The following is a 24936-nucleotide window of genomic DNA, read 5'->3' on the forward strand; positions in this document are numbered from 1 at the left end:
ACTGGGAGCTGACGCCCCTTGGAGGTAAAGGGGGGGGGTGAGACCATGTAATCATAAGAGCTTCAGTTCCCAATTCATCAATCAACCAGCCGGTAGAAAAAAGAATCATTTATATTTGTAAACCTTGTCTTCGTTGTCGTCATTACAACTGAAAGGTAATTGCGTTTTTCCTATCATCTGTAAATGAACTATGTAACACCCTTCAAGCGTTAACTGTCTGCCCCCTCCGCAATCATCAATAATGATTTTCCCCTCTGAGGAGTTAAAACAACTGTATAAAGGTCTTTCCTAGCTCCATATTAATAATATGCACGAATAAAATTATCGGCGCCGTTCACGCCATTATGCAAATGACGTCTCGTTCTGTGTAACAATGATATATAAATATCTCAGTCTCTGTTATAAACGTATCCTTTCCTTGTTATGAATGTATCTCCGTCATCCGTCATCTCTATATACACTCATCTGATATAAACACACAATATGTCAACATCCCGATATATGCCAACATCCTTTATCAATAACATCAGGGGTTTGAAATTCTGTGCAGAGTTCCACAAGATGCACCTGAAGGTCAAAGGTTACATTGGTTGAATTATTGTCAGACTGGCATTCAAGAGGAGAACAGTTTTTAACTCACCTTAACCCCAAACAAGGAATATTGCTACTTGGATGTGAAGGACTATTAATAGGGAGTATGCCTAAGAAAGATTTAAGATGCTGGTTTACATTACATTTAAACTTCTGCATGTCAGTACAGTTAGAGAAGTAGTACCTATTTACTATGCCTCCCCACGGGACAGAGTTAGACACCAGGGTCGTTTTTTAACGTGGAGAAAAGGTACAAAAATAAAAATTGTCTCAGTCGTGAAGGATTTCTCCTCCACCGAAAGAGAACAAGAAATGGAAGTACAGTATCTGAAGAACAGATACTACACTTTGATCTTGATCAAAAGGCCAAGAAGGTTTCGAAGTCTAGCTGTTTGAGGGAAAAAGCTATTCGAGTAGAAAGATTTGATATTTAGGGGCCTCAACAGTGAAGGGTGTGATTTTGTTTCTAAGCAGGTTTGTTGAAAATATGTACATCAAGGAGACAAGTGCAATTGATTCCTCAGAGCACATTCCATTAAAATATTTGTAAAGTACACTAGTTGGAATAATCAAAATACAAGATTTATTTTGAACATAATTTTAATCATTATTTATAATTTATTTATTTTGCTAAAATGATAATTCTGTGAGATGTGTTGTTTCGAAAGGATTGAGGCTTCAGGTTTTGTGAATGATTTGTGCAGTGATGTCGACATACCAAATTTTGCCAAAATGCTAAATGGACTATTTATTAACAAATGAAATAAATAAATAATAAACGGACTATTTATTAACAAATGAAATAAATAAATAATAAACGGACTATTTATTAACAAATGAAATAAATAATAAACGGACTATTTATTAACAAATGAAATAAATAAATAAATAATAAACGGACTATTTATTAACAAATGAAATAAATAAATAATAAACGGACTATTTATTAACAAATGAAATAAATAAATAATAAACGGACTATTTATTAACAAATGAAATAAATAAATAAATAATAAACGGACTATTTATTAACAAATGAAATAAATAAATAATAAACGGACTATTTATTAACAAATGAAATAAATAAATAAATAATAAACGGACTATTTATTAACAAATGAAATAAATAAATAAATAAATAATAAACGGACTATTTAACAAATGAAATAAATAAATGCTAAATGGACTATTCGAAAAATCGTAAGAAAAAAGAATCACATCAAGCACAAAACAAAAACAATTCATGTTATTTGATAACATTTGACAAAATATCAGAAGAATATCAGAAGGATATCAAAAGGATATCAAAGAATATCCAAAAGAATATCAAAAGATAGGTGTAGCAAAGGAAAGATAAAAAATTGTCACTTGCCTCGTTTCCAAATTCCGACACTGGATATGGAGACGCATTTTCCCAAGTTATTACCAATGCTCGTCTTGCAGAAAAGTTTGGAATACTTCCACCAATTTCATTCAACATTTGCAAGTCATCGGCTTTGCAAATCTTATAGTTATCAACATAAATTTTACCTCCAGCCGAAAGGTCAAGTGCTGCCCAAAATGGGGCAAAAATTGCAACCTGTTGAGGGAATGAGTAATTGGCCAATGGCTGAGCAGAGATCTGGGGGTCACTTCCCAATGAAATGTAACCGTTTGAGCTGACCTGAAAAATTTAAATAAATCAACATTGTTATAGAAAAGAGCAAAAATAGGTCACTATAAAAAAAATTACACAAAAATTACACCCACACAAAAAAACAAGAAAAATTACACGTTGATAGCCTTTCTCTATCATTATTTTCATGGTAGGTGTCTACCGAGATTCAATCTATGGTACCACCTGTAAAATATTCACAATAAAAACTTGTCTGTTCTTTCTTTTTTTGTTCTTTTTTTCTACCTAAAACAAAATGATCATTCCATGAGCAAAGTTTCTTTCCTAGAACTGCTTGTCTGTGGAACACGATATCGTAGGCTGTTTTCCAGCTGACTATAATAATCATTTTCAAGTCCAGTGTAAACAAATTCATTTCTATTACCAATCATGCTGTTGTCTCACAGCCTACCTGATACTCATTTCATCCTTACCAAAGTCAAAAGGCTACTCAAGAAGTAAAAACACCTTAGTTAAAAAAAATTCTATCCTAATATTTCAACTATAACAGAGGTGTAGAGACTACCTGATGATTCCAGAGGCAAGCTTCTTGATTGTATGTCTCCAAGACTCAAGTACAAGTCTTAGTACTCAAATATAACGAGAGAAGCAGATAATTAGATATACATATTTGAACTACTTTTTTCCTTTGACATTACAGCTATTACTAATTTTGCCATGAAATTAGTTTTTCGGCCAATCCGAAGTACAGAATATATATACTTTTAAATGCTACAATCTTTAATTTGAAAACTTTGGAAAAAGGGCTACAAAATCTCATCGCCATCATATTTGGTTTAACATACTGGTATGCACTTGAGGCCTTTTAGATGTTGGTTGTTTTTTTTTTGTTTTTTTTATTATACATAGGCATCACCACTTATCAAGGCCAAGAGGCCACTCGAGGATGAGGGTTAAAGAGTGTAAAGTAGAAATTTGACAATATAGTAATCGTTAGTAATGGAAATTCGGTAAATTTATTAACTTATATGGAACGGCTCATCAAAACCTTGTTTACGTTGGACTTGAAGACAACCATATTGTAGTCAGCTGGAAAGCAGGAAAACGGAAGATAATTCCATAGGTGTGCAGTTCTAAGAAAGAAGCTTTGTTCATGGAATCTATGTTTAGGTTTAGGTACAGATAAAGAGTGGGGGAACTTAGTGTTTTTCTGCTAGACGGATGTGTCTTGTGAAAGTCTGGGGAGGGGGGGGACCATAGAATGGAGCTCAGTCGAGCACCTGCCATGAAAATAGCGACAAAGCAGAGAAACTCGCAACATCTTTTCTATGAGAAAGAGGTTACAGGGAGGAGAAAAGGACATCCCCTATGAGGCTACGAAGTCTATTTTTAACTATCAAGGCAGGATAAGTCCTTTCTAGCAGCTCCTGCGCAGATGTGGCAACAGTACTCCATCCTTGGACATACGCGGCTCTTATATAGATAAAGAATGGCATCAGCAGTGATATATCTACTGGATCAATAGAAGGATCCCACCATTTTTGCAGCGGCCTTGGCAACGGATTTAATGTATGTGTTCCATTTAAGATTAGGAGTAAAGGTCAAGCCAGAAGCTTGTTAAAACATGAGGCCTCCCCAAGACAAGAGCCATTCATTTCAACTGATGCCAGATGGGGATCAGAGCATTCATGATAAAAGCTTGGTTTTAGATGCATTAAAACAAGCCACCTCTTTTCCCATTGTACCACTTGCTCAAGATCAGAGGAGAGAGAATCAGAGAGAATTTGGTTGTCTTAGATGTGCTACCATAGATAGTAGTGTCATCAGCATAGATGTCTACGAATGATGTAAGGATTGTAGTTTTTATTTTTCAGTATATTAACACTTTCCAGGTTATTTAATGCTGAATCCAGTGATTTTGAAGAAAATTTTTTAATAGAATATATCTGTTTTTTTTTTTCAAGTCATTTTCTATTCAACCCATAGTTGGGATCCTAACAGGTACTACCACTTTGGGTCAGAGTGGACCTGGGAGCAATGGCAATTAAAGGGTGGCTCCCCAAAGCCTGCAAGCTGAGACCGCACCATCGGATATAGTTTAAGGTCATATCCAGGACAAGACGGCTTTTAGAAACCAACTTCTAAACTTGCCAGGTTTTAATTCCTTTCTCTCAAATCAATCCTTATCACTTCCATTTTTTTTTTCATTAGCCTTTCTCTTCCAACTGACTCAGCTATTTCAACTATTCAAAATGTACTAACCCAAGCATCCCCACCCATTCTTCCAATGTGACCATACCATCGAAATCTCCTGTTCTGCACACATCTTTCTATAATGTTAAGATTTAATCTTCCTTTGAGTCATCAGATCTAAACCTGTCTTTAATGCCCACATATAGGGCGTCCCAATAAAATGTATACACTTTTTAAATTATCTCAACTTGCTACATGAATACGCTATGTCACGTTCACAAGAGATGTTTAGGAATAAAGAATGGCACTTGCAGCAGGATGGAGCACTTCCCCACTATCATCATAACGTAAGAGCATATCTCCATAGTCACCTGCGAAACAGATATAGGATGAAGAGGAAGTATCGAGTACTGTCCACATTCATAGGATTTGCCCCCACCCCCAACCCACCCCGGATTTTTCTCTTTTTTGGAGGGAGTGAACTTGACATGCCATTGACAAATCTTAATATTTGGAACTCGGTTTTTGCTTTTTTGTATTTAAGGAAGAAAGTAAAGGTCGACATATGGCGTGACCTTCCCCACCAAATGACACCCATTCAATCTATTATATAAAGAGCAGCTGTCTAAATGTCCAAAACTACTAGACAGATATTAATTTATTTTATTGCGGACTATTATTCTCATCTTTCTTAGTGGTTTCCCAACGTTTCGCCCAACTATTCCTCTGGCCTTCGTCAGGTGGTAACCGCAACAGATAGGAACTCTAAATCTAACTGCATTCTCAGTTGTTGCTGTCTCACCACGTTTTTGGCCAAGTTGATAGAGATGTTGAATCTCTACGGCTCCAGGTGAGAATTATCTGAAGATAGCGGTTTCAATCCTACCCAAAGCTGGCCAAAGGCTTACTTGGCCAAAAACATGGTGAGACGACAACTATGGAAGGCAGTAATTGCTGAAAATGCAGTTAGGAGATTCAGAGTTCCTATCCGTTGCGGTTACCACCTGATGAGGGGCATAGGAATATTTGGCCGGAATGCCGTGAAACAACAACTAAGAAAGATGAGAATAATAGTCCGCAATAAATAAATTAATATAAATAATATTCATCTCAATAATGAATTCCAATTAAAATATATACTAAACAGATGTATATCTAAAATTTAGAAAAAAAGTTTTATTCTTTGATGGTCAACTGGTCAAGTTTTTGTTAGAGAGTGGGGCCTTTTTTTTTTTTTTTTTTTTTAAAGATATTTTATATAATTCAAAGCAAACAATGAATATTGTAGTAATTTGGAAAAAACACTAAATCCAATAACCCTTGACAATATCGTGTAGTTCTGCTAGTGATTAATAAAATTCACAATCCTTTCTGCAATCTAACTACATGTAGTACAAATAAACCCCGGCCTCTGCCTTGCTTGTCCACCAAGTTTCACAGATAAATGTCCAACACTTTTATCACCGACCTGGATACGACCTGCAAAATTGTCAATAACTGACACCTTTTATTGGCACTACCGTAATTCAGGCTGTGATGGTCTTCAGTTCATTTATAATGTTGGGGTTGTTTTAAGACATTTTTTTAGATAAACATACAGACGAAAATTTGGGGAGAGTTAAAGTCCGGCGAGTGAAACCTATTCAAAGTCGTACCTTTTACTGTCCCCCCACATTGTAAAATTATCGATGGCAAACATACTCTTCTTGCATTTTACATAATGGTAAGTATGAATATGTATGGCATAATCACGTTGACACACAGTTTCTTGTTAGATCATTAAAGTTAAGCAACGTTGAGCCTGGCTAGTACCAGATGGGGGAATTCTAGATGCTGTATGTGCTTTCCGCTTATCTCGGCATTATTTCCAGTCACCCTGAATCTCCACTTGCCAACAATGTCGAGTCAGGAGAGAGGTGGTTGGAGATTGCGCAACTCTTGCCACAAAAATTTCACGCGCAGGCAACCTTACTGTGGGTATCCATGGTCTGTCAAGACTGAAGGAAGCCACTACTAAGTATAAAAGATATGAAAAAAATTTAAGAGAAAAAAAAAAAAAAAGAATAGGTGTACTTACATAAACTGTACTGAAGAAAAGATTAAATGCCTGAATGTCACCGTACATGTCATATGGGCCGTACATTTTGTCATGCTTGCTCGTGTTGATAGCAGAAGTGTATGGAAATAAGACCAATTCTGCATGCAGAATTAAAAAAAATATTTAAAAAAAATATTTAAAAAAATATTTAAAAAAATAAAATATATAAAAAATAAATATTTAAAAAAATGAAAAAATATAAAAAATATTTTAAAAATATATCAAAAAAAAAAAGTTGGATCAGACAGCAAAACGACATTATCATACAAATGGCTAAATATAGCTAAACAGTTCAGTTTTTGATATCTGCAGACAACATATGGGCACTCAAAGTTATAAAATGGACACTAAAGGCAATGGAAAAAGACTGATAGAGCAACGACCTTGACGACGACCTAGGTTCTACATGATCACACCTAGTTAGAATCAAAATTGAAAGGAAACCAAAGGAAGGATTCCTCTCCCAAGAGTGATTAATAGAGCTATGACAACAGCATATTTTTTTTCATTGTTTTGACTCTCCAGTATATATCTGACACAAACAGAACCACATCACTATATAAAAACATAAAATACACGAGAGTCAAAACAATGAAAAGAATATGCTGTTGTCCTAGCCTTACTGATTAAAAACCCTAATGATGATGCAAATATAAGTTGTGTTTTTTAGAATTATCCATCAAAAGAAAAAACAAAGTTGAATTTGATAGAGAGGAAAGGAATCTATAAAAACAATTATGAAAAAAACTATTTGTTCTGTGTAGCGTTAAAGCGATTCCGTAGCAGTTATTTACCTTTTTGGACCCATTTTTTAAAGTTTTTTTTCTTCCAGATCCATTCACTGCTAAAGGTTTCTGGTGTCTGTCCCTGATCTATTTTTAGCTGCCTCCCACAGAGACCTATGACAGTTTTCTATCATTTAAATATCTCGACATTTGGACATCTTTGGTAAGAATTAGTTCCTTTCTTCTTTCTAACAGAATTGAATATTACAAACATTTCAGTATTAAAACTTTGTTTACCTTCTTACGAAGTGTGAAATCTTCATTTTACTTCTAGGAATTCAGCTGCTACTTCGCATAATTTGCATTTTTACCTTTCTAGGAATATTTTTATACTCAGTTGCTTTCTATTCTGTAAGTTTATATGGAGCCGAATGTTGAGTCTTGGAGAAAGTTAAGAGGAAAATTGTTGCTTTTTCAATTGTGGTGATACCGTAAACTTTTTTGTGTAAGCTGGATGGACAAACATACAAATGAATAGGTTCTGGAGAAGATTGGACCATGCCAACATCAATGAAAGAAAATTGCAATTTTTGGAACATGTGGCTAGAATGAACAGTCTAAGAAAAGATCTGCTCTTTTGTATAACCCCTAGCAAAAGAGGAAATGGAAGACCAAAAACAAGAATGTCAGAAAACATGAAGGAAATCACGGACATTAGAATAGCACAGAACTGGAATCAATAGCGATGATTTGTGAAAATTGCGATTGCTGGTCAGTAATGACTATTGTGTCAAAGGGAGAGAATTTATAGCAAAATCAGGGGAGATAACTAGATGTAACTGATAGTTTTCTCTATTGAATGACATAAAAACAGCACAAAATCGAGGGAAATAACCAATTTATTGCTTAAATACAACACTGTTTTCCCTATTAAGATAAAAACGACACACTAGAAAGAAATAATTTGATATAACGAATAATCTATTGTTTTTAAAATCTGTTTTCTCTACTCAACAAAAATTAAAACGATGCAAAATCAAAGCAAATAAGATGTAACTAATGATTAATTGAATAAACACACTGCTGTTTACTTTATTGAACGAGATAAAACCGTGAAAAAAACAAGGGAAATAACTGCATGTTACTAATGATTAACTGACTAAACAGGCTATTGTTATCTATTAAACGTGATAAGAACGACACAAAATAATGGGAAATAATTAGATATAATTGATTTATTCATTAAATTCAATGTTTTGTCTATTAAACGAGATTAAAAAGATTCAAAATCCCTGGGAATAACTAGATGTTATTAATAATTGATTAAATTAGCTGTATTTTTCTCTATTAAATGGCCGGGTTGGTCAGAATGGCACAGAACTGGAGTCAATGGTGAGGATTCATGAAAAGTGCAACGGCTGGTAAATAATGAGAGAGGATACCCAGCTTAACTGATTGTTTAACTTTTAGGCATTTTTTGACTTTCATAAAGCAGTTCTCTTTGGGCTTTGGTGATGAATAATAGTTAGGCCTTGAAGAATTTAAGAGATTTGTGTGTGGCCTACAATGTCTGATAGGGTCAATACATTATTTGTGATTTCTCTCACCAAAACCTCCCAAATTATGGATTACAAAAAAGTTGATATGAAATTGAATATAACACTACTGCTACTACTACTCCCATGGAAATACTTTCCCTCTTCTCTTCTTTCCTTTTTCTCTGAATTTCATCAGCCAATCAGATTCGAAGACTGACCAGCGCAAAATTCAAAAAGTAACTGGAAATTTTTAAATACACTTCCTTCCTGGCACGTCCAATCAGAAGTCAGCTTTCAGTCACATGGCCAGGCCTAAAAAACGTTAAACCGCTAACACTTTTTCCTAAATCAAGAATGAACACACATGGCCTGCAAGTGTGACATTATCTCCAATGGTCTCGCACATGCAAAGGCTCCAAAATACCAACATTTTAATATTTCAGTAAAACAGACTTTATTTTCTGTATTATAAATTCCTTTATTTTACAGATATAAAATAATTACAGTGCCCCTCTGAAGACTTGTTTTGTTTGTTTATCCTAATACCTTTTCTTCCAGGGTAAATACCCACAGGTAGAAATAGTGACCTTTAAAACGACCTCCATAAAATGAGTATCAAGTTCAAAAAAACTAACAAATTGTGATGCCGATACTCACCAGTGCACTGTTTACCATCTCCTCTATAACGTGTCTTACAAGAACATTCGTAGGAACCGTTGAGGTTTTTACAGTCTGCATTTTTGTCGCATTTTGACAGGTTTTTCTTACATTCATCAAGATCTGCAAAAGAAATTTTAAAATTAATATTTGAAATTGAATAAGGAAGGCAGACTCCCTCTATCAGGCTAGAAAACTAGTCACACCTGAGAATATTGATTACTGTACACGCAATAACCCTTATCCCTGAGTGGCATTCGGGCCTTGATAAGTGGTAACCCCTACTTAAAAAAAAAAAAAAAAAATCTGTCCCGCCATTCGGCCATGCATGGAATATTGTTGCCACATCTGTGCTGGTATATCTACCACTAGTCTCTCCCTCTTGGATAGGGTCCAAAAAAAAAAAAAAAAAAAAAAAAAAAAAAAAAAAGAGTTTTCAATCTAATAGATCCTGTCAACTAAGCTCCAACCCCCGTCCCATCACCACAATGATGCATCTCTGCCTGTTTTATAAATATTTTAATGAATATAGTCTGATGAACTCGTTGCACTTGTGCCCCTTCGACATATATCCCTGACAAACCTGCTCAGCAACAAAATCTCACCCCTTCACTGTTGAGGTCCTTAAATGCCAGAAAGTTTTCTACTCTAATAATTTCTTCCCTTGAACAGCTAGACTTTGGAATTCTTTTCCTGCTACCTGCTTCCCTGACTATATTGATATAAAGAAATTCAAATGCAACGTAAAACCAACATCTTTCTTAGGTATGGTCCCAATTAGTAGCCCCTTACGTCCAAGTGACAATATACCTTGTTAGGGGTGAAGGGGAGTACAAAAAAAAAAAAAATTCTAATCTCACTGCTGAGGGTGAGGGCGATGGTTTATCGCATCGAGGTGGAATTAAATATATTTACTATCCAATCTTCATAGTAAAAATAAAAAATCTGAAGTAGGAAGCAAAATAAATGATTGAACAAGGGGGAGAGTGAAAGTAAGGGCGTGTGAGCAAGTAGGAGAGAAGAGAAAGCAAAACGAGTGAGAGAGTAGGAGTGGTAAGCAATAGAGGTGAATGAGGGGGAAAAAAAAACTTGTTTTACATAAATTGGAAATACTAATTTATTACTTGTAAATACACATTACTAAAACGTCCCTTCTCTGAATATTTCTACACATGAACATATATGCAACACATTTGCACCTATACGATTCCTTTACGGTTCGTGGATGAATGTGTTTGGTTGAGTGTTCGTGTTTACAGTATTTTTATATATACAAGATCCCTGTACCGGAAAAATATCCAGTAAATAAAACGTTTAGTAAATCGTTATTTTTTTTATTTTTTTTTTGTATTTTCATACACCAAACATGGATATAAATATCACTAAAACATCCGCTGGGTCATAAGCTTCATTTCAGTACCTTACTTGCCTGGGTGGGTTGTCGGTAGGCTGAGATAAACCGCGTCACACACACAAACAAACAAACAATCGAACTTACTAAGGGAGATAATAACTTCCGGTAAATGCCGGAAAAATGTCCAGTAAATAAAACGTTTAGTAAATCGTTATTTTTTTTTTGCGTTATCACTAAAACATCCGCTAGGTCATAAGCTTCATTTCGGTACCTTACTTGCTTGGGTGGGTGGGTAGCCTTTAGGCAGAGATAAACCGCGTCACACACATACAGACAGACAGACAGTAAATCGAACTTACTAAAGGAGATAACTTCCGGTGAATACCGAAAAAATATCCAGTAAATAAAACGTTTAGTAAATCGTCTTTTTTTTTTTTTTTTTTTTTTTTTGCATTTCCATACACCAAATATGGATATGAATATAACTAAAATATCCGCTGGGTCATAAGCTTCATTTCAGTACCTTACTTGCATGGGTGGGTTGCCTGTAGGTTGAGATAAACCGCGTCACACACACACAAGGAAAATTTATAAGATTTTTTTAATCTACTAATACTTATGTAACAATGATATTAAAAAATTATGTCAATACATTAAATTATTTTACTGTTAAAACTAAATTATTTTGAATAAATTGTTTTATTATTGGATAACATAAGCGTTTTTTTTTTTGTTTCGTGATAACAAGTGATTTTATTTCTTTGTAAGAACAAGAACTGTTAGAATTAAAGTAATTTTTTTTATTAAATAAAAACTTTCGTTTTTCATGTCTGCACTCCGTGATTCTGTTGCGTTAATCAACCATATCCTCTTCTTGTATCTTTATTTTTTCCGTTCCCTGATCTTGGACATTATCCATTTAGCAATGTTATCTACCTAATAATTTTTGCGTCACAAATAGTTGAGTCTTCAGTAATTCCAGGAAAATAAATGATTTCGGCTATGTTTTGAAACGTGATATGTGTCGTAAAGACATGGGAAACAGCTAAAATTTCTAATTTCTTCAAAATCTATTTCCTTAATTTATACCTTATTGTTTTACGTTAAATTTGGATATTTTCATTACTGTGGCATGGCAATTCATTAAATACTGATGGTTACACTTGAACATCAATATTTCTATTTCCAAATGTCACTGTAATAACAAACATGGTGAGGCCCCAGTTTGCAGGCTTTGGGGAGTGTGGAGCCATTCTTTAATTGCCATTGCTCCCAGGTCCACTCTGACCCAGAGTGGTAGTACCTGTTAGGGTCCAACTATGGGTTAAATGGAAACAGACTTAAAAAAAAAAAAAATAAAATGAATATATATATATATATATATATATATATATTCTATTAAAAAATTTCTTCAAAATCACTGGATTCGACATTAAATAACCTGAAAAGGGTTGATATGCCGTAAAACAAAAACAAACAAAAAAAATTCAACTCAACCTTAGATATCCACAAATATTGAGAACAAATATAAATATACATTTTGCCTTTTTTTTGCATTTGTTTTCCATTTATACAAACTGAGCCACAGCAACGCGTGGCCAGGACAGCTAGTATATATAAATGTATAAAATTCACCTGTCATCCCGATTTTTAAAAAATTAAATCGCCTGATCCTCAACGACAAGATGCAAGAAAGCAAGCAAGGTCTACAGTTTTAGAATTATATAGATACTTAAACTTTGGGGAAGTCTGTCCTTACCTTCACAGAAAGTGCCATTCCCTTGATAGCCATCTTTGCAGGTGCACATGTAAGTTCCTAGTTTGTTATGACAAATGGCGAAAGTCGAGCAATTGTTCTGGTCAGGAGAAAGACACTCGTTATCATCTGAAATTCAAATTCAACAAAAGTTAAAAATTTGCAAAAGAAGGAATAAAAAATGTTGGTGAACAATGTTTGTGCGCAAAGGAATATCACAATAGAAGAAACAAACACAAACTAAACCTGATTTATTACAAATAAAGAGACTTGATTTCAAACCAAAATTAATATAAACAGTCAATATACATGTAAAACGATTGTGAGAAGTACGGTTGGGAATTAATTTTAATTATTTATCGGCAGTGTTCCTGTAACTTCAACACTTTCATAAAGAGAGCGCTTCCCTTTTTTCAATATGGCTAGGGAGCAGGAAGCCTCCTGAATTGCAACTGTGACACCCAGTCAAGTTGTTTGAGCCCAGCAACCAAAGAGTCTCAGAAGCAGAAGTTTAAACAGCCCTTCTCAGGGCTAACTACAACATACTATTTGCAAATTAAACAGCCCTTCTCAGATCTAACTTTCCATAAATTGCTACGATAAACAACTTGTATGCAAACTACTACTGCTTGCCTTCCGAGACTATCCTCTACAACCAGCTAACCGGCTCACTCCAATGCCTTCTACAACCTCAAGTGTGCTGGCTGGCCTCCAGCTACCCGTTTCCAGTGATTGCTGACGTCCAGCTACCCGTTTCCAGTGCCGGCTGACGTCCAGCTACCAGTTTCCAGTGCCGGCTGACGTCCAGCTACCAGTTTCCAGTGCCGGCTGACGTCCAGCTACCAGTTTCCAGTGCCGGCTGACGTCCAGCTACCAGTTTCCAGTGCCGGCTGACGTCCAGCTACCAGTTTCCAGTGCCGGCTGACGTCCAGCTACTAGTTTCTAGTGATTGCTGACGTCCAGCTACCAGTTTCCAGTGCCGGCTGACGTTCAGCTACCAGTTTCCAGTGCCGGCTGACGTCCAGCTACCAGTTTCTAGTGATTGCTGACGTCCAGGTACCCATTTCCAGCAACCAATCTCATCTCACTGACTGATCCTGATTATATGATCTCTATGGCCTACAAATTTACCACTTTTATTTTACCTGGTAAATAAAACACGAATATCAGTTTCTTCTTTGCTACTGAAGTTATCTTTGTGTCTACCTTGTTTAGTTGTACGGTTGATTGGCACCTTCACACCCACTGCAACACTTTTTTTTTTTAAACTTTAAAATAATTCTGTCAAACTTTGAAAGTTTTTAAAATTCTGAACCAGAATCTATTCTATCTAACACTTATTGCTGGCAAGTTTTTTTAAGCCGAGGTAATATATATATCCGGTCATTTCCAAAGTTCTGTCCAAATTTTTACCATTGTTTTTAAATTGAACGAAACTTAAAAAATATTGTGTAATTTTTTACATTTTTATCTTTAGATGCATTTTAACTGTTTACATTTTTTACATTTTTATCTTTAGATGCATTTTAACTGATTACATTTTTTTTTACATTTTTATCTTTAGATGCATTTTAACTGATTACATTTTTTTTTACATTTTTATCTTTAGATGCATTTTAACTGATTACATTTTTTTTACATTTTTATCTTTAGATGCATTTTAACTGATTACACATTTTTTTACATTTTTATCTTTAGATGCATTTTAACTGATTACATTTTTTTTACAGAACGATAAAATTTAACTTTGCTTGATTACAACGCTACTAACATGGAAATGCCGAAGAATCATTTGAGGCATGTAATGCTTTGAGTTCACGAAATGAAACTCAGCAGCCGAAGCGGCTTGAAATATTCACTCACTTTATGGAAAGGAATATGTGAATGAAATAATTTGCAGAAGATGGTTTGCGAAATTCAGAAGTGGAGATTTCACTCTTGAAGATGAAGATCGAACCGAATGTCCAGTTGAGTTTGATAAGTTTCTTGAAGCAACTCTTGAAGAAAATCCTGCTTTATCAGTTGAGGAATTGGCAATAAAACAGTTCAAAAAACATCTGTTCGTCATCTTCAACTTGGAAAAGTTCCTAAACTTGGAAAATAGGTGCTTTATGAATGTCTGAAAACAATTTCAAGTTGACATCTGCTCTTCTCTCCATTTTCGCCAACTTGTTTCACTTTAAAAAAAATTTTTTTTTTTTTTTTAGATAGACTAGTGACGAAAAATGGATCTTTTATCGAAATGTTAAATGTCGTAGACAATGGCTTGATAAACGAGAAAGACCTCAGCCACAGTCGAAAAGAACTTCATGGAAATAAGGTTCTTCTTTCAATATGGTGAGATTGCCCAGGAATAATCCGCTTTGAATTGTTACCACCTAATACAACAATTAATCCTCAAATCTACTGTCAGCAATTAAAGCGTTTGAACCAAGCTTTGAGAGAAAAAAAAGACCTGCTCTGTTGAATCCAAAATTGGTGATGTTTAATCAGGACAATGCGCGACCCTACACAGGAACAATACCTCACAAAAGATCGAAGAATGTGATTGGGAGAAAATTCCTCATCCACCCTATTCTCCTGACCTTGCTCCTTCAGACTACCATTTATTTCATAGCTTAAAAAATCATTTGGAAGGAACAGCTTTTGTAACGGAGAAAGATGTTGAAACTGATATTTGAGAGTTCTTCGAATCCAAGCCAAAAGGATTTTACAGTGACGGAATTAATTAGCTTGTTAATAGTTGGGAGGAAGTCATAAATAATCAGGGAAAATATATTGACTAAATCTTTAATAAGATGTAACATTTGGTCACTGTTCTTTATAAATTCGGACAGAACTTATAGGATGACCCGATATAAAATAAGTGGTTTTATACCTTGTCTGGATCGATTTCCATAAAAAAAATGAAAACTGAACTTTATTTTGCTGGTTTAGTATTAGACAGGGCTTGTGTTCAAGAAAGATGGAGATAATTGAAATGAATCCCAAAGTATATTTTTTTTTTTTACAGCTTCATGAAATCATTTTCAACTGGTGAGAACAAAAATTCATCTGAAACAATTGACAATTAATCCATTAATAAAATATAAATACAGAAAACAAAAATGTTATAACATAAGTAATTACATTGTTTAATATTGGAAAAACTTATTTCCAGAAAATTTAAAAGCAATATTCATTTTCAACATACCCGAAAATTAATAAAAGTCGTCATTTTAAAAGAAAATGTTAAGGTGGATACCAAATAAAAATGAATATTCAATCGGATAGTTTCAAGATGAAAATGTTTCAAAATTAAAAAAGTTGTGAAAACTTTAATCGGGAAACCACTTTACTGTTAGATCTTTCACTAGCGGCTTTGCCTGGACATAAAATGCGCTTAAATATGATAATTTAATGTGTCCAGATTTCGTATATAATATTATAGAGTCATGATTTCAAAAGTAAAAAAAAAAAAAAAAAAAAAAAAAAAAAAAAAGTATTTAGGTGCCATCAGTTAAAATCGAAACCGAAACTCTAGCATTGATGGTGATTTAACACTAACTGCTTAAAAGTTAAAAATAAACTAAGATGAATTTACAAAATATTTACCGATTTTTTGAAATCTTAAAAAATATTTTGAACGGCCCATAAAAAATCCAATCATCTGAGGCCCCTAGCGCCACTTTGCTACTTTTAGTTTCGGAGGAGATAGTTTGAAAATATGGAGACAGACATATAGTCTTTGATTTAGTAGATTAGAATTAGTGTGTGTGTGTGTGTGTGGGTGGGTGGGGGGGGGGTTATGTCCCTTGCAAACTAAGCAGAGTTATCTACCTTTAGTGTCGACCATAATTTGGATAAATAAAAGTCTACAATGGGATAGGAATCTAAGGGAGATAACTCCATTTTTAAAAAATATAAATAAAATAGTTTTCATACATTTTTGTAAGTACGTGCAAAATGTGCCGATGCTCAAAATAAACATTTTGAACCCTCCTTTACTTAAAAATTCACACAAAAAAAAAAATCAGGTAATTAAACAATTTTGATTAAATTTTTAGTATCTATCAAATGATCAAGGAATATAATGAACCCATTATTTTTATTTAAAAATTAGTGGGGGAAAAAATATCTTTACTAAACTTATGGTTTTCAGTCGTTAAAAAAAAAAAAAAAAAAAAAAAAAAAAGAATTCGTTTTTGCTTTTTTACGAAAATAAAGCATCGTAAATTACAGCATTTAAAAAAAAAAAAAAAAAATTTGATTTTTACAGGAACATTACAAAAAAAAAAAATCCCCTTATTTGTATTAATATATTCAATATAACTAAAAAAGAAAAAAAAATTTCTCGAACTACCGATATATCATTGAATTAAGCATTGCTTAATATTTTCACACAAAACTATAATTGCAACAAAAATTTTTACTTTATTTTTTTTTTAAATTACAGATTTTTATATGTAAGACTAATATTTTCCTTGCTTGCATGAATGTCAAACTTTTGGTGGAGCATAATTTTTATATAATTTTGAAAAATAAAAATTTTGTTTCAATTTAAAAGCAGGAACATAGAAAAATAATTAAATTTTAAAAATCGTAAAATTCATACAAACGTTTACGATAAGAATGTATGGACGCACAACTGGGGAGGGGGAAAAAGACCCCCTACCTCTAACTACTTGACATCATTTTCAGACAGCCTTTCGACTGCCTAAGATTTTGGGCTTCTGTATAATCCATCTTTAGAGACTTCAGTTTTGTTGACATTCTGCTAAGCGAGAATCTTGCACTCTTGAGAGCAAATTAAGCTATTTTTTGTGCAAATAATTTTTTTTTTTTAATATCTTAGGACTTCACTAAGTATCATTGAAATAGACCCAGAAAACTAATATTTATCTTTCAAAGGATTTTTACAATGAATTTATTTAACTTCAAAATTTAGCCGAATTGGTTAGCTCACTATGAAAATATTTTTCATAACTTTTTTTTTTCACGTGTACAAATATTTATTTTTCCTTTTGGAAATTAACTTTAATCTTTCAAATACTATCCAAAAGTATTCGGAAACTAACAAAAAAAAAAAAATTATGATAATCGGCTTTATGTCTCCACAAACTTCTAGCATTCTGGGAACCATGGTGGACTAAAAACAATCCCAGAATCCCATTCAACAAATTATGCCTGTACATAAATTTGTAAATATTAATACATGCAACTGAACTTACCATTGCATACTGTTCCGTTTCCATTGAAGCCCGGCTTACATGTGCATACAAAACTTCCGTTTGTATTCTTACAAGTTGCGTCCGGTGAACAGTCATTCCAAGTGGAGTTCTTGCATTCATCTACATCTGAAAAGTAGAGTACCAGTTTATTATCTCCCTTGAAATATACTAGTCAACAAGCTCCTACCAGTGCTTATGGAAAAGGCAGGTTTCCAGTTTTGGATTTATATCGAGGCAGTGATTGAGGCTGAAGGTGGCTACATTGAATAGATGTCAGCTCTACTACATAAACAAGTTATCTGAATTGATTTTTTTCAATAAAAGTTTTAAAATAAAGCTGTATTGTTGTTTGCTTTAGGGTGACAATTTATCGTTTCAACGTGTAGAATGAATAAATGATCTGAAAATCATCAAAGTATAAATAATTGTAAATTAATTTCTATTGTTAATTTAATTTGAATTAAAAAGTTTTCATTTTTCAAAGAAAAGAATTTAAAATTAATTTCTATTGTTAATTTAATTTGAATTAAAAAGTTTTCATTTTTCAAAGAAAAGAATTTTAAATTAATTTCTATTGTTAATTTAATTTGAATTAAAAAGTTTTCATTTTTCAAAGTATAAATAATTGTAAATTAATTTCTATTGTTAATTTAATTTGAATTATAAAGTTTTCATTTTTCAAAGAAAAGAATTTTAAATTAATTTCTATTGTTAATTTAATTTGAATTAAAAAGTTTTCATTTTTCAAAGTATAAATAATTGTAAATTAATTTCTATTGTTAATTTAATTTGAATTAAAAAGTTTTCATTTTTCAAAGTATAAATAATTGTAAATTAATTTCTATTGTTAATTTAATTTGAATTAAAAAGTTTTCATTTTTCAAAGAAAAGAATTTTAAATTAATTTCTATTGTTAATTTAATTTGAATTAAGTTTTCATTTTTCAAAGTATAAATAGTTGTAAATTAATTTCTATTGTTAATTTAATTTGAATTAAAAAGTTTTCATTTTTCAAAGTATAAATAATTGTAAATTAATTTCTATTGTTAATTTAATTTTAATTAAAAAGTTTTCATTTTTCAAAGAAAAGAATTTTAAATTAATTTCTATTGTTAATTTAATTTGAATTAAAAAGTTTTCATTTTTCAAAGTATAAATAATTGTAAATTAATTTCTATTGTTAATTTAATTTGAATTAAAAAGTTTTCATTTTTCAAAGAAAAGAATTTTAAATTAATTTCTATTGTTAATTTAATTTGAATTAAGTTTTCATTTTTCAAAGTATAAATAATTTTAAATTAATTTCTATTGTTAATTTAATTTGAATTAAAAAGTTTTCATTTTTCAAAGTATAAATAATTGTAAATTAATTTCTATTGTTAATTTAATTTGAATTAAAAAGTTTTCATTTTTCAAAGAAAAGAATTTTAAATTAATTTCTATTGTTAATTTAATTTGAATTAAAAAGTTTTCATTTTTCAAAGAAAATTTTAAATTAATCTCTATTGTTAATTTAATTTGAATTAATAAGTTTTCATTTTTCAAAGAAAAGAATTTTAAATTAATTTCTATTGTTAATTTAATTTGAATTAAGTTTTCATTTTTCAAAGTATAAATAATTGTAAATTAATTTCTATTGTTAATTTAATTTGAATTAAAAAGTTTTCATTTTTCAAAGTATAAATAATTGTAAATTAATTTCTATTGTTAATTTAATTTGAATTAAAAAGTTTTCATTTTTCAAAGAAAAGAATTTTAAATTAATTTCTATTGTTAATTTAATTTGAATTAAAAAGTTTTCATTTTTCAAAGAAAAGAATTTTAAATTAATTTCTATTGTTAATTTAATTTGAATTAAAAAGTTTTCATTTTTCAAAGAAAAGAATTTTAAATTAATTTCTATTGTTAATTTAATTTGAATTAAAACTTTTTCATTTTTCAAAGAAAAGAATTTAAAATTAATTTCTATTGTTAATTTAATTTGAATTAAAAAGTCTTCATTTTTCAAAGAAAAGAATTTCAAATACTGTGCCATTTTCAACAAAATATACACAATAGACTGAAATGTCCTTCTATAAATCACTAAATGTTTAGCTGTGGAGTTGTTTTTCTTTAGATTGTCGAAAAAATCCATGTGATATATTTTCGTGAACATAAAAATACACTTATGTGAATGATCTTAATTTTGTTTGCGACATAAAACCAATACACATTTACGATTATGTTTGTAACAGTAATGGAAAATTAAGTCGTAAACAAAAACAAACCAAATAATAAATTACAAGAATCGTTTTTGGCATCAGGAAGTAGGCATAATTGCAAATGCTGATACCTTTCTAATTTTTCTTACTGCCTGATTAATCGTCCCAATACTAATTCTTACACACAAAACTTCCTTCTGTATTTTTTGTAAATTACATTTGATGAACACTCGTTTAAAGTAGAGTTCTTACATTCACCCAAACCTAAATGATTAAATATCAAGAATTTATTATCTTGCTTGAACCATACTACAAGAGTGTTTAAAGTTAGAAGGAAAGGAGAAAAAGGGAAAAACAGATCAAACGAACAGGTCTTACCGTGTGTGTGTCGGGCAAGGTTGGGCGAAAGAGAGAGAGAAATGAAGACGGCGCCCATAGTTTTAAAAGGTGCGCTCTGGTGGAGTCACGCAAAATCACGCGGGAGACATGTATAAAAGGAGTTGACAGGTTAGGTCGAGGAGAGGCAGACAGACAAAGGTTGGTATCAGTGGTGATACCAAACCCGGCGGTTGTTGGCTTGCAAAGATGAATTCTTTCTTTTATTTTTTTAATTTTGTCGTTCTAAACTAGAAACACTTCAACGAGAATACACTCTACTTTTGAAAACTACAAGAGAGTATCACACCATATGGGAAGAAGAATTTAAAAATCAGATTTACTCTCTTTCCTGAGTTTGCTCCACGTATTTACTTAGCTTTTACAACTGACGCCAGAAAAGGTCTAACTAGTATGACCGAAAATACAATTGCTGGTTCCATTCAGCAGTGTTTGCATGTCCATTAAAAACTGACAATTGAACTTACCTTCGCATATTTTTCCATTTCCATGATAGCCTGGCTTACACATGCACTGAAAACTTCCATTTGTATTTTTACAAATTGCATCCAATGAACAATTGTGCAAAGTGGAGTTCTTGCATTCGTCTATATCTGAAAAATTGAACATCAATAATTTATTATCTCCCCTTAAGCATACTAATCAATGAAATACTGAACTATTTTCAAACATAAAAAAAAAAAAAAAAAAAAAAGATAGAGTTAGAATATCCAGTATTCCATTTCATAAAGTTTAGCAAAGCATGGATAAAGAAATTAAATTATTTATTGACACATGAAACTAAAATTTTTATGTTTGGTTGTTCTTAATACAGACAAGTGAAGTGAAAAAGTAAAGGGTAATGAAAGAGGTCATGAAAGACAAAGACATTTCATTTATAAGTTTGTCTATGACAAGATATAAGGACATTTTCAAACATGTTGAATATAAGATTAAATATAGGATTAAATGCATTGTTTTTATACAATTGAAAAATGCACACAAAAAAAATACTTAAAAAGCAATAGAGTTATGAAGCATAAATGAAAATTACAATCTGCAAGGGAAATGGTGACTATAGAAAGATAAAATACTCTCATGTGTAAGTAATTTTCTAGCATGGTAGATGGAGCCCACCTTTACAGCAGCCTTGGCAATGTCCTGCATGTATGAGGAAATTAAGGGAAGCTATCAAAATCCAGAGGCGGGGCAAGATCAGCAAAGGTACCCTTCTCCTGCAGGACAATGCTCCGGTCCACAACTCGCATGTTACCAGATCAGAAGCACGGGCATGTGGTTATGAAATCCTCCCCCATCCCCCCCTACTCTCCTGACCTTGCACCCTCTGACTTTCACCTCTTCCCAGCCATGAAGTTGTTTTGATGCAGCCTTGATTTCTGAAGGTACGTCATGGTTCGAGGACCAACCTGGGGTGTTCTACAAAAACGGTCCCCAGAGCTGCATCAAACAATGGGAGGAATGCATAGCTCTGGGTGCTCCCTATGTAGAGAAAAACTAATAACTGTGGCAAGTTTTGTTGCTCTACTGCTATGGGAAGTGGGTCAGGTGCATTATTTATTGCACGCTCCTCGTATTTGTTCCAATTCATGTTTTCTGTGAATCTTAAACCAAGGAGTTTGAATGATAAGTTTTTAGATAGGATGTCACTAGCCATGGAAATCGGTGATTGAGAAGATTTCTCGCTAGTCTATATATAAAAAAGGCAAACTTGGCGCACACGTTTGTGTATATCCACGAAAGGCCTTTTGCGTCGGGGTTCTCGCATGGGTTAGATTCTGGGTGAAGTTTTTGCATACGTCCTAGATCACAATAATCTCAGATTATAGACATCGTCTATCTTTTTTTTTTTGACCGAGTTTTAAAAATTTCCCTCTGTCCCATCATCTCCAGTGTTTGTCTTTTTCGTATAAATAAAGTGAAACTAATCAAACACTGGCACCAACTCCCTGCCTTCGCCTGGGTAGTATCTGTTCTATAATTAGTCCTTGGTCAATGTAGGGGAAACCCTTCATATTAACACAATTACTATTTATTTGGATACTGCCGAAGTGCTCCCTTTTTTGGGGGAAGCTGCTTTTCCCCCAACATTAAAAACGTTCGTGAGGGAAATAAATAAATAAAACGGCAGAAAGCGGGAAGCTTAACTGGTCTCAGGCCAGATTTAAAAGCAACGTTCATTTCTGTGCACGTGTGATGACTCCTATGCTTCTTAACTTAATTGCAAACTCATTGAATTCACTATCTGCTATGGCATAATGGTTAGCGAGGAAGACTAATTACCCTACGTTTTTGAGTTTGACCCCCACCTCTCTATCTTTTTTGTTTATTTTTTTTTTTATTTCGTCTTTGTACCGATATCCTCCACCCGGGCAAAAGTTAATTACCAACTCATTTAATTCACTATCCTCTTTTTCATATTATTTTCCCCCTTCGCGGTATGGGCTCGAGCCTGCATGCCTAATACTACTTTTTTTTTTTTTTTTAATTTTTTTACACAGTGGTCACCACTTATCAAGGCCCGGAAGCCACTCAGGGATAAGGGTTATTGCAAGTACATTACGTTAGTGTGGAGATTTGATGAAGTGTTTACTTAAGGGGGCGGTTCATTAAGAATTTGTTAACGTTGGACTTGAAGACATCCAAGTTGTAGTCCGATGGGAAGCAGGCAGACGGAACAAAGTTCCACAGGCGTGCAGTTCTAAGAAAGAAGCTTTGTTCATGGAATCTGCATTTTGATTTAGGCACAGATATAGAGTTGGGGAAATTTTTCACAGTGGATTCAGCTAGACGGGTGTTTTTCGTGAAAGATTGGCGAGGGGGGACCAGAGATTTTTTGATTACATATGAGAGTATTACTCCACTGATTTCAATCATTTTTATAACCACGGTTACGAGAATCAACAAATCAGAAGCTTCAAATGTTATAAAAAATATCGAATTGTTCGCTGTCAACCTCTGTCTTGAAACGACTGAAGCGTGACTGCATTGATTCTTCGCCGCCATCTTTGTTACTGAAAATTACTCAAACTCCAGATCATGACGGCATTGATTCTTTGCAGATTTGATTCACTGCCACCATCTTTGTTCAACATAATGTCTCAACACTTAACATTTTTTTCTTTTTTGCTCAACACACACCTCCAAAACACCGACAATGCTGGGCACCCCCGTTAGTTATCATAGGAAAGAAGCTTAGTTTTAGTAGCATTAAAGAATTAGAAAACCGACAACTGAACTTACCATTGCATACTGTTCCATTTCCATCGTAGCCCAGTTTACATGTGCACGTAAAACTTCCGTTCATGTTCTTACAAATTGCATTTGCTGAACAATTGTTCAGTGTGGAGTTGCTGCATTCATCTTTATCTGAGAGAAAAAAAAAAATTATTAAAATCCTGACCTTATTGTAGTATTGGGAATCCCAGCTTAATTGCTATATAGGTAGTTTTAGAAATAGAAAGTTATATAAGCATATTTTTATTTCAGATCAGCGACTTAGCAGGGTCAGAAGGTTAGGTTTGACAGGCATCAAACCCAAGTCACCTTGAATGACTTAGATTAGATGTACCAGAAATTAAGGGGCGACACAAAATTGTGGTCGTAGGCTTCCAGTTGACGACCACATGGGTGGAGTTGGTTTGGGCAGCAGAGGAAGCAGACGGGAGATTTCGGGTCTCTTCCGATGACCAGGGTCCGAGATGTTAGGCTTGCCTTGAATAAAAAGATTGAAGCTTCAATTCCATCTTGTTCATTAATGGATCTGTCTGCAGCATACACCCCCCCAGCAAGATGGAAGGCCAGCGACCAAGATGTCATCCGCTGGCCAAGGCAAATCAGGTATGTTTGCATTATATTATTGCATACATATCTCGAAAACTTCCCAAGGCAAGAGAGAAACTGTGGAAGAATAGCAACACACACCCACACACATAACAGTGAACTGCACAAAAGGACACACATTTATACATAAGAACACACACACGTTTACACATAACACACACACACGTATATGTAAGAACATTGCTAAACACATAGACCCGCAGCAGAAACCGTAAAAGTGTTTAGAAATAATAAATACAGGGTGGTCAAAAAGTCAGGTAACATTTTAAAGAAAAACGATATTAGCAATACACGTATATTTAAGTACCATACATTGAAATATAAAATGAAACAAACATGAAATATGTTTATTTTGTTAATTGTCGTCCATTTCTCTCTATCAATCGCTGGAAGCGATTAACCACTGATTGTATAACACGTGTAATCATGTCAGCTGATATCCGCGCAATCTCCTCTTCAATGAATAACTTTAAAGACGCTATTGTATCAGGCTTCTTGCCATAAACGCTATCCTTTACATAGCCCCAAAGCCAGAAATCAGGAGGGGTAGTTTATATATTACACTCAAATATTTAAACAAATAATATTAAACGAATAGAGATTATAATGGATCATATTGTTTTTTCTACCTTTAACATGTTACCTGACTTTTTGACCACCCTGTAGATAATAAGTAAATAATAACAGCACATCAATTTACGGTTACGTTATCTTGCGCCATTTTTTTTTTTTTTAACATAAAACCTACAATTTTTAATAATT

At 33.1% G+C, this 24936-nt stretch overlaps 1 protein-coding gene and 1 pseudogene across 1 annotated transcript in view; both read right to left on the reverse strand.

Moving 5' to 3' along the window:
• Positions 1–24936, reverse strand: part of LOC145258346 (uncharacterized) — a gene marked incomplete in the record, with an annotated part of 299186 nt that overhangs the window by 102380 nt on the left and 171870 nt on the right. Inside the window, 7 exon segments of the mRNA XM_080116539.1 lie at positions 1964–2254; positions 6477–6595; positions 9418–9540; positions 12531–12656; positions 17738–17863; positions 20802–20927; positions 23575–23700. Coding sequence (XP_079972665.1) covers positions 1964–2254; positions 6477–6595; positions 9418–9540; positions 12531–12656; positions 17738–17863; positions 20802–20927; positions 23575–23700 — 1037 coding nt within the window.
• Positions 750–969, reverse strand: LOC145258523 (U2 spliceosomal RNA; annotated as a pseudogene).

This window comes from Euprymna scolopes, chromosome 33 (genome assembly GCF_053919585.1).
Source record: "Euprymna scolopes isolate OS-2025 chromosome 33, ASM5391958v1, whole genome shotgun sequence".
In the NCBI taxonomy this organism is placed as follows: domain Eukaryota; kingdom Metazoa; phylum Mollusca; class Cephalopoda; order Sepiida; family Sepiolidae; genus Euprymna; species Euprymna scolopes.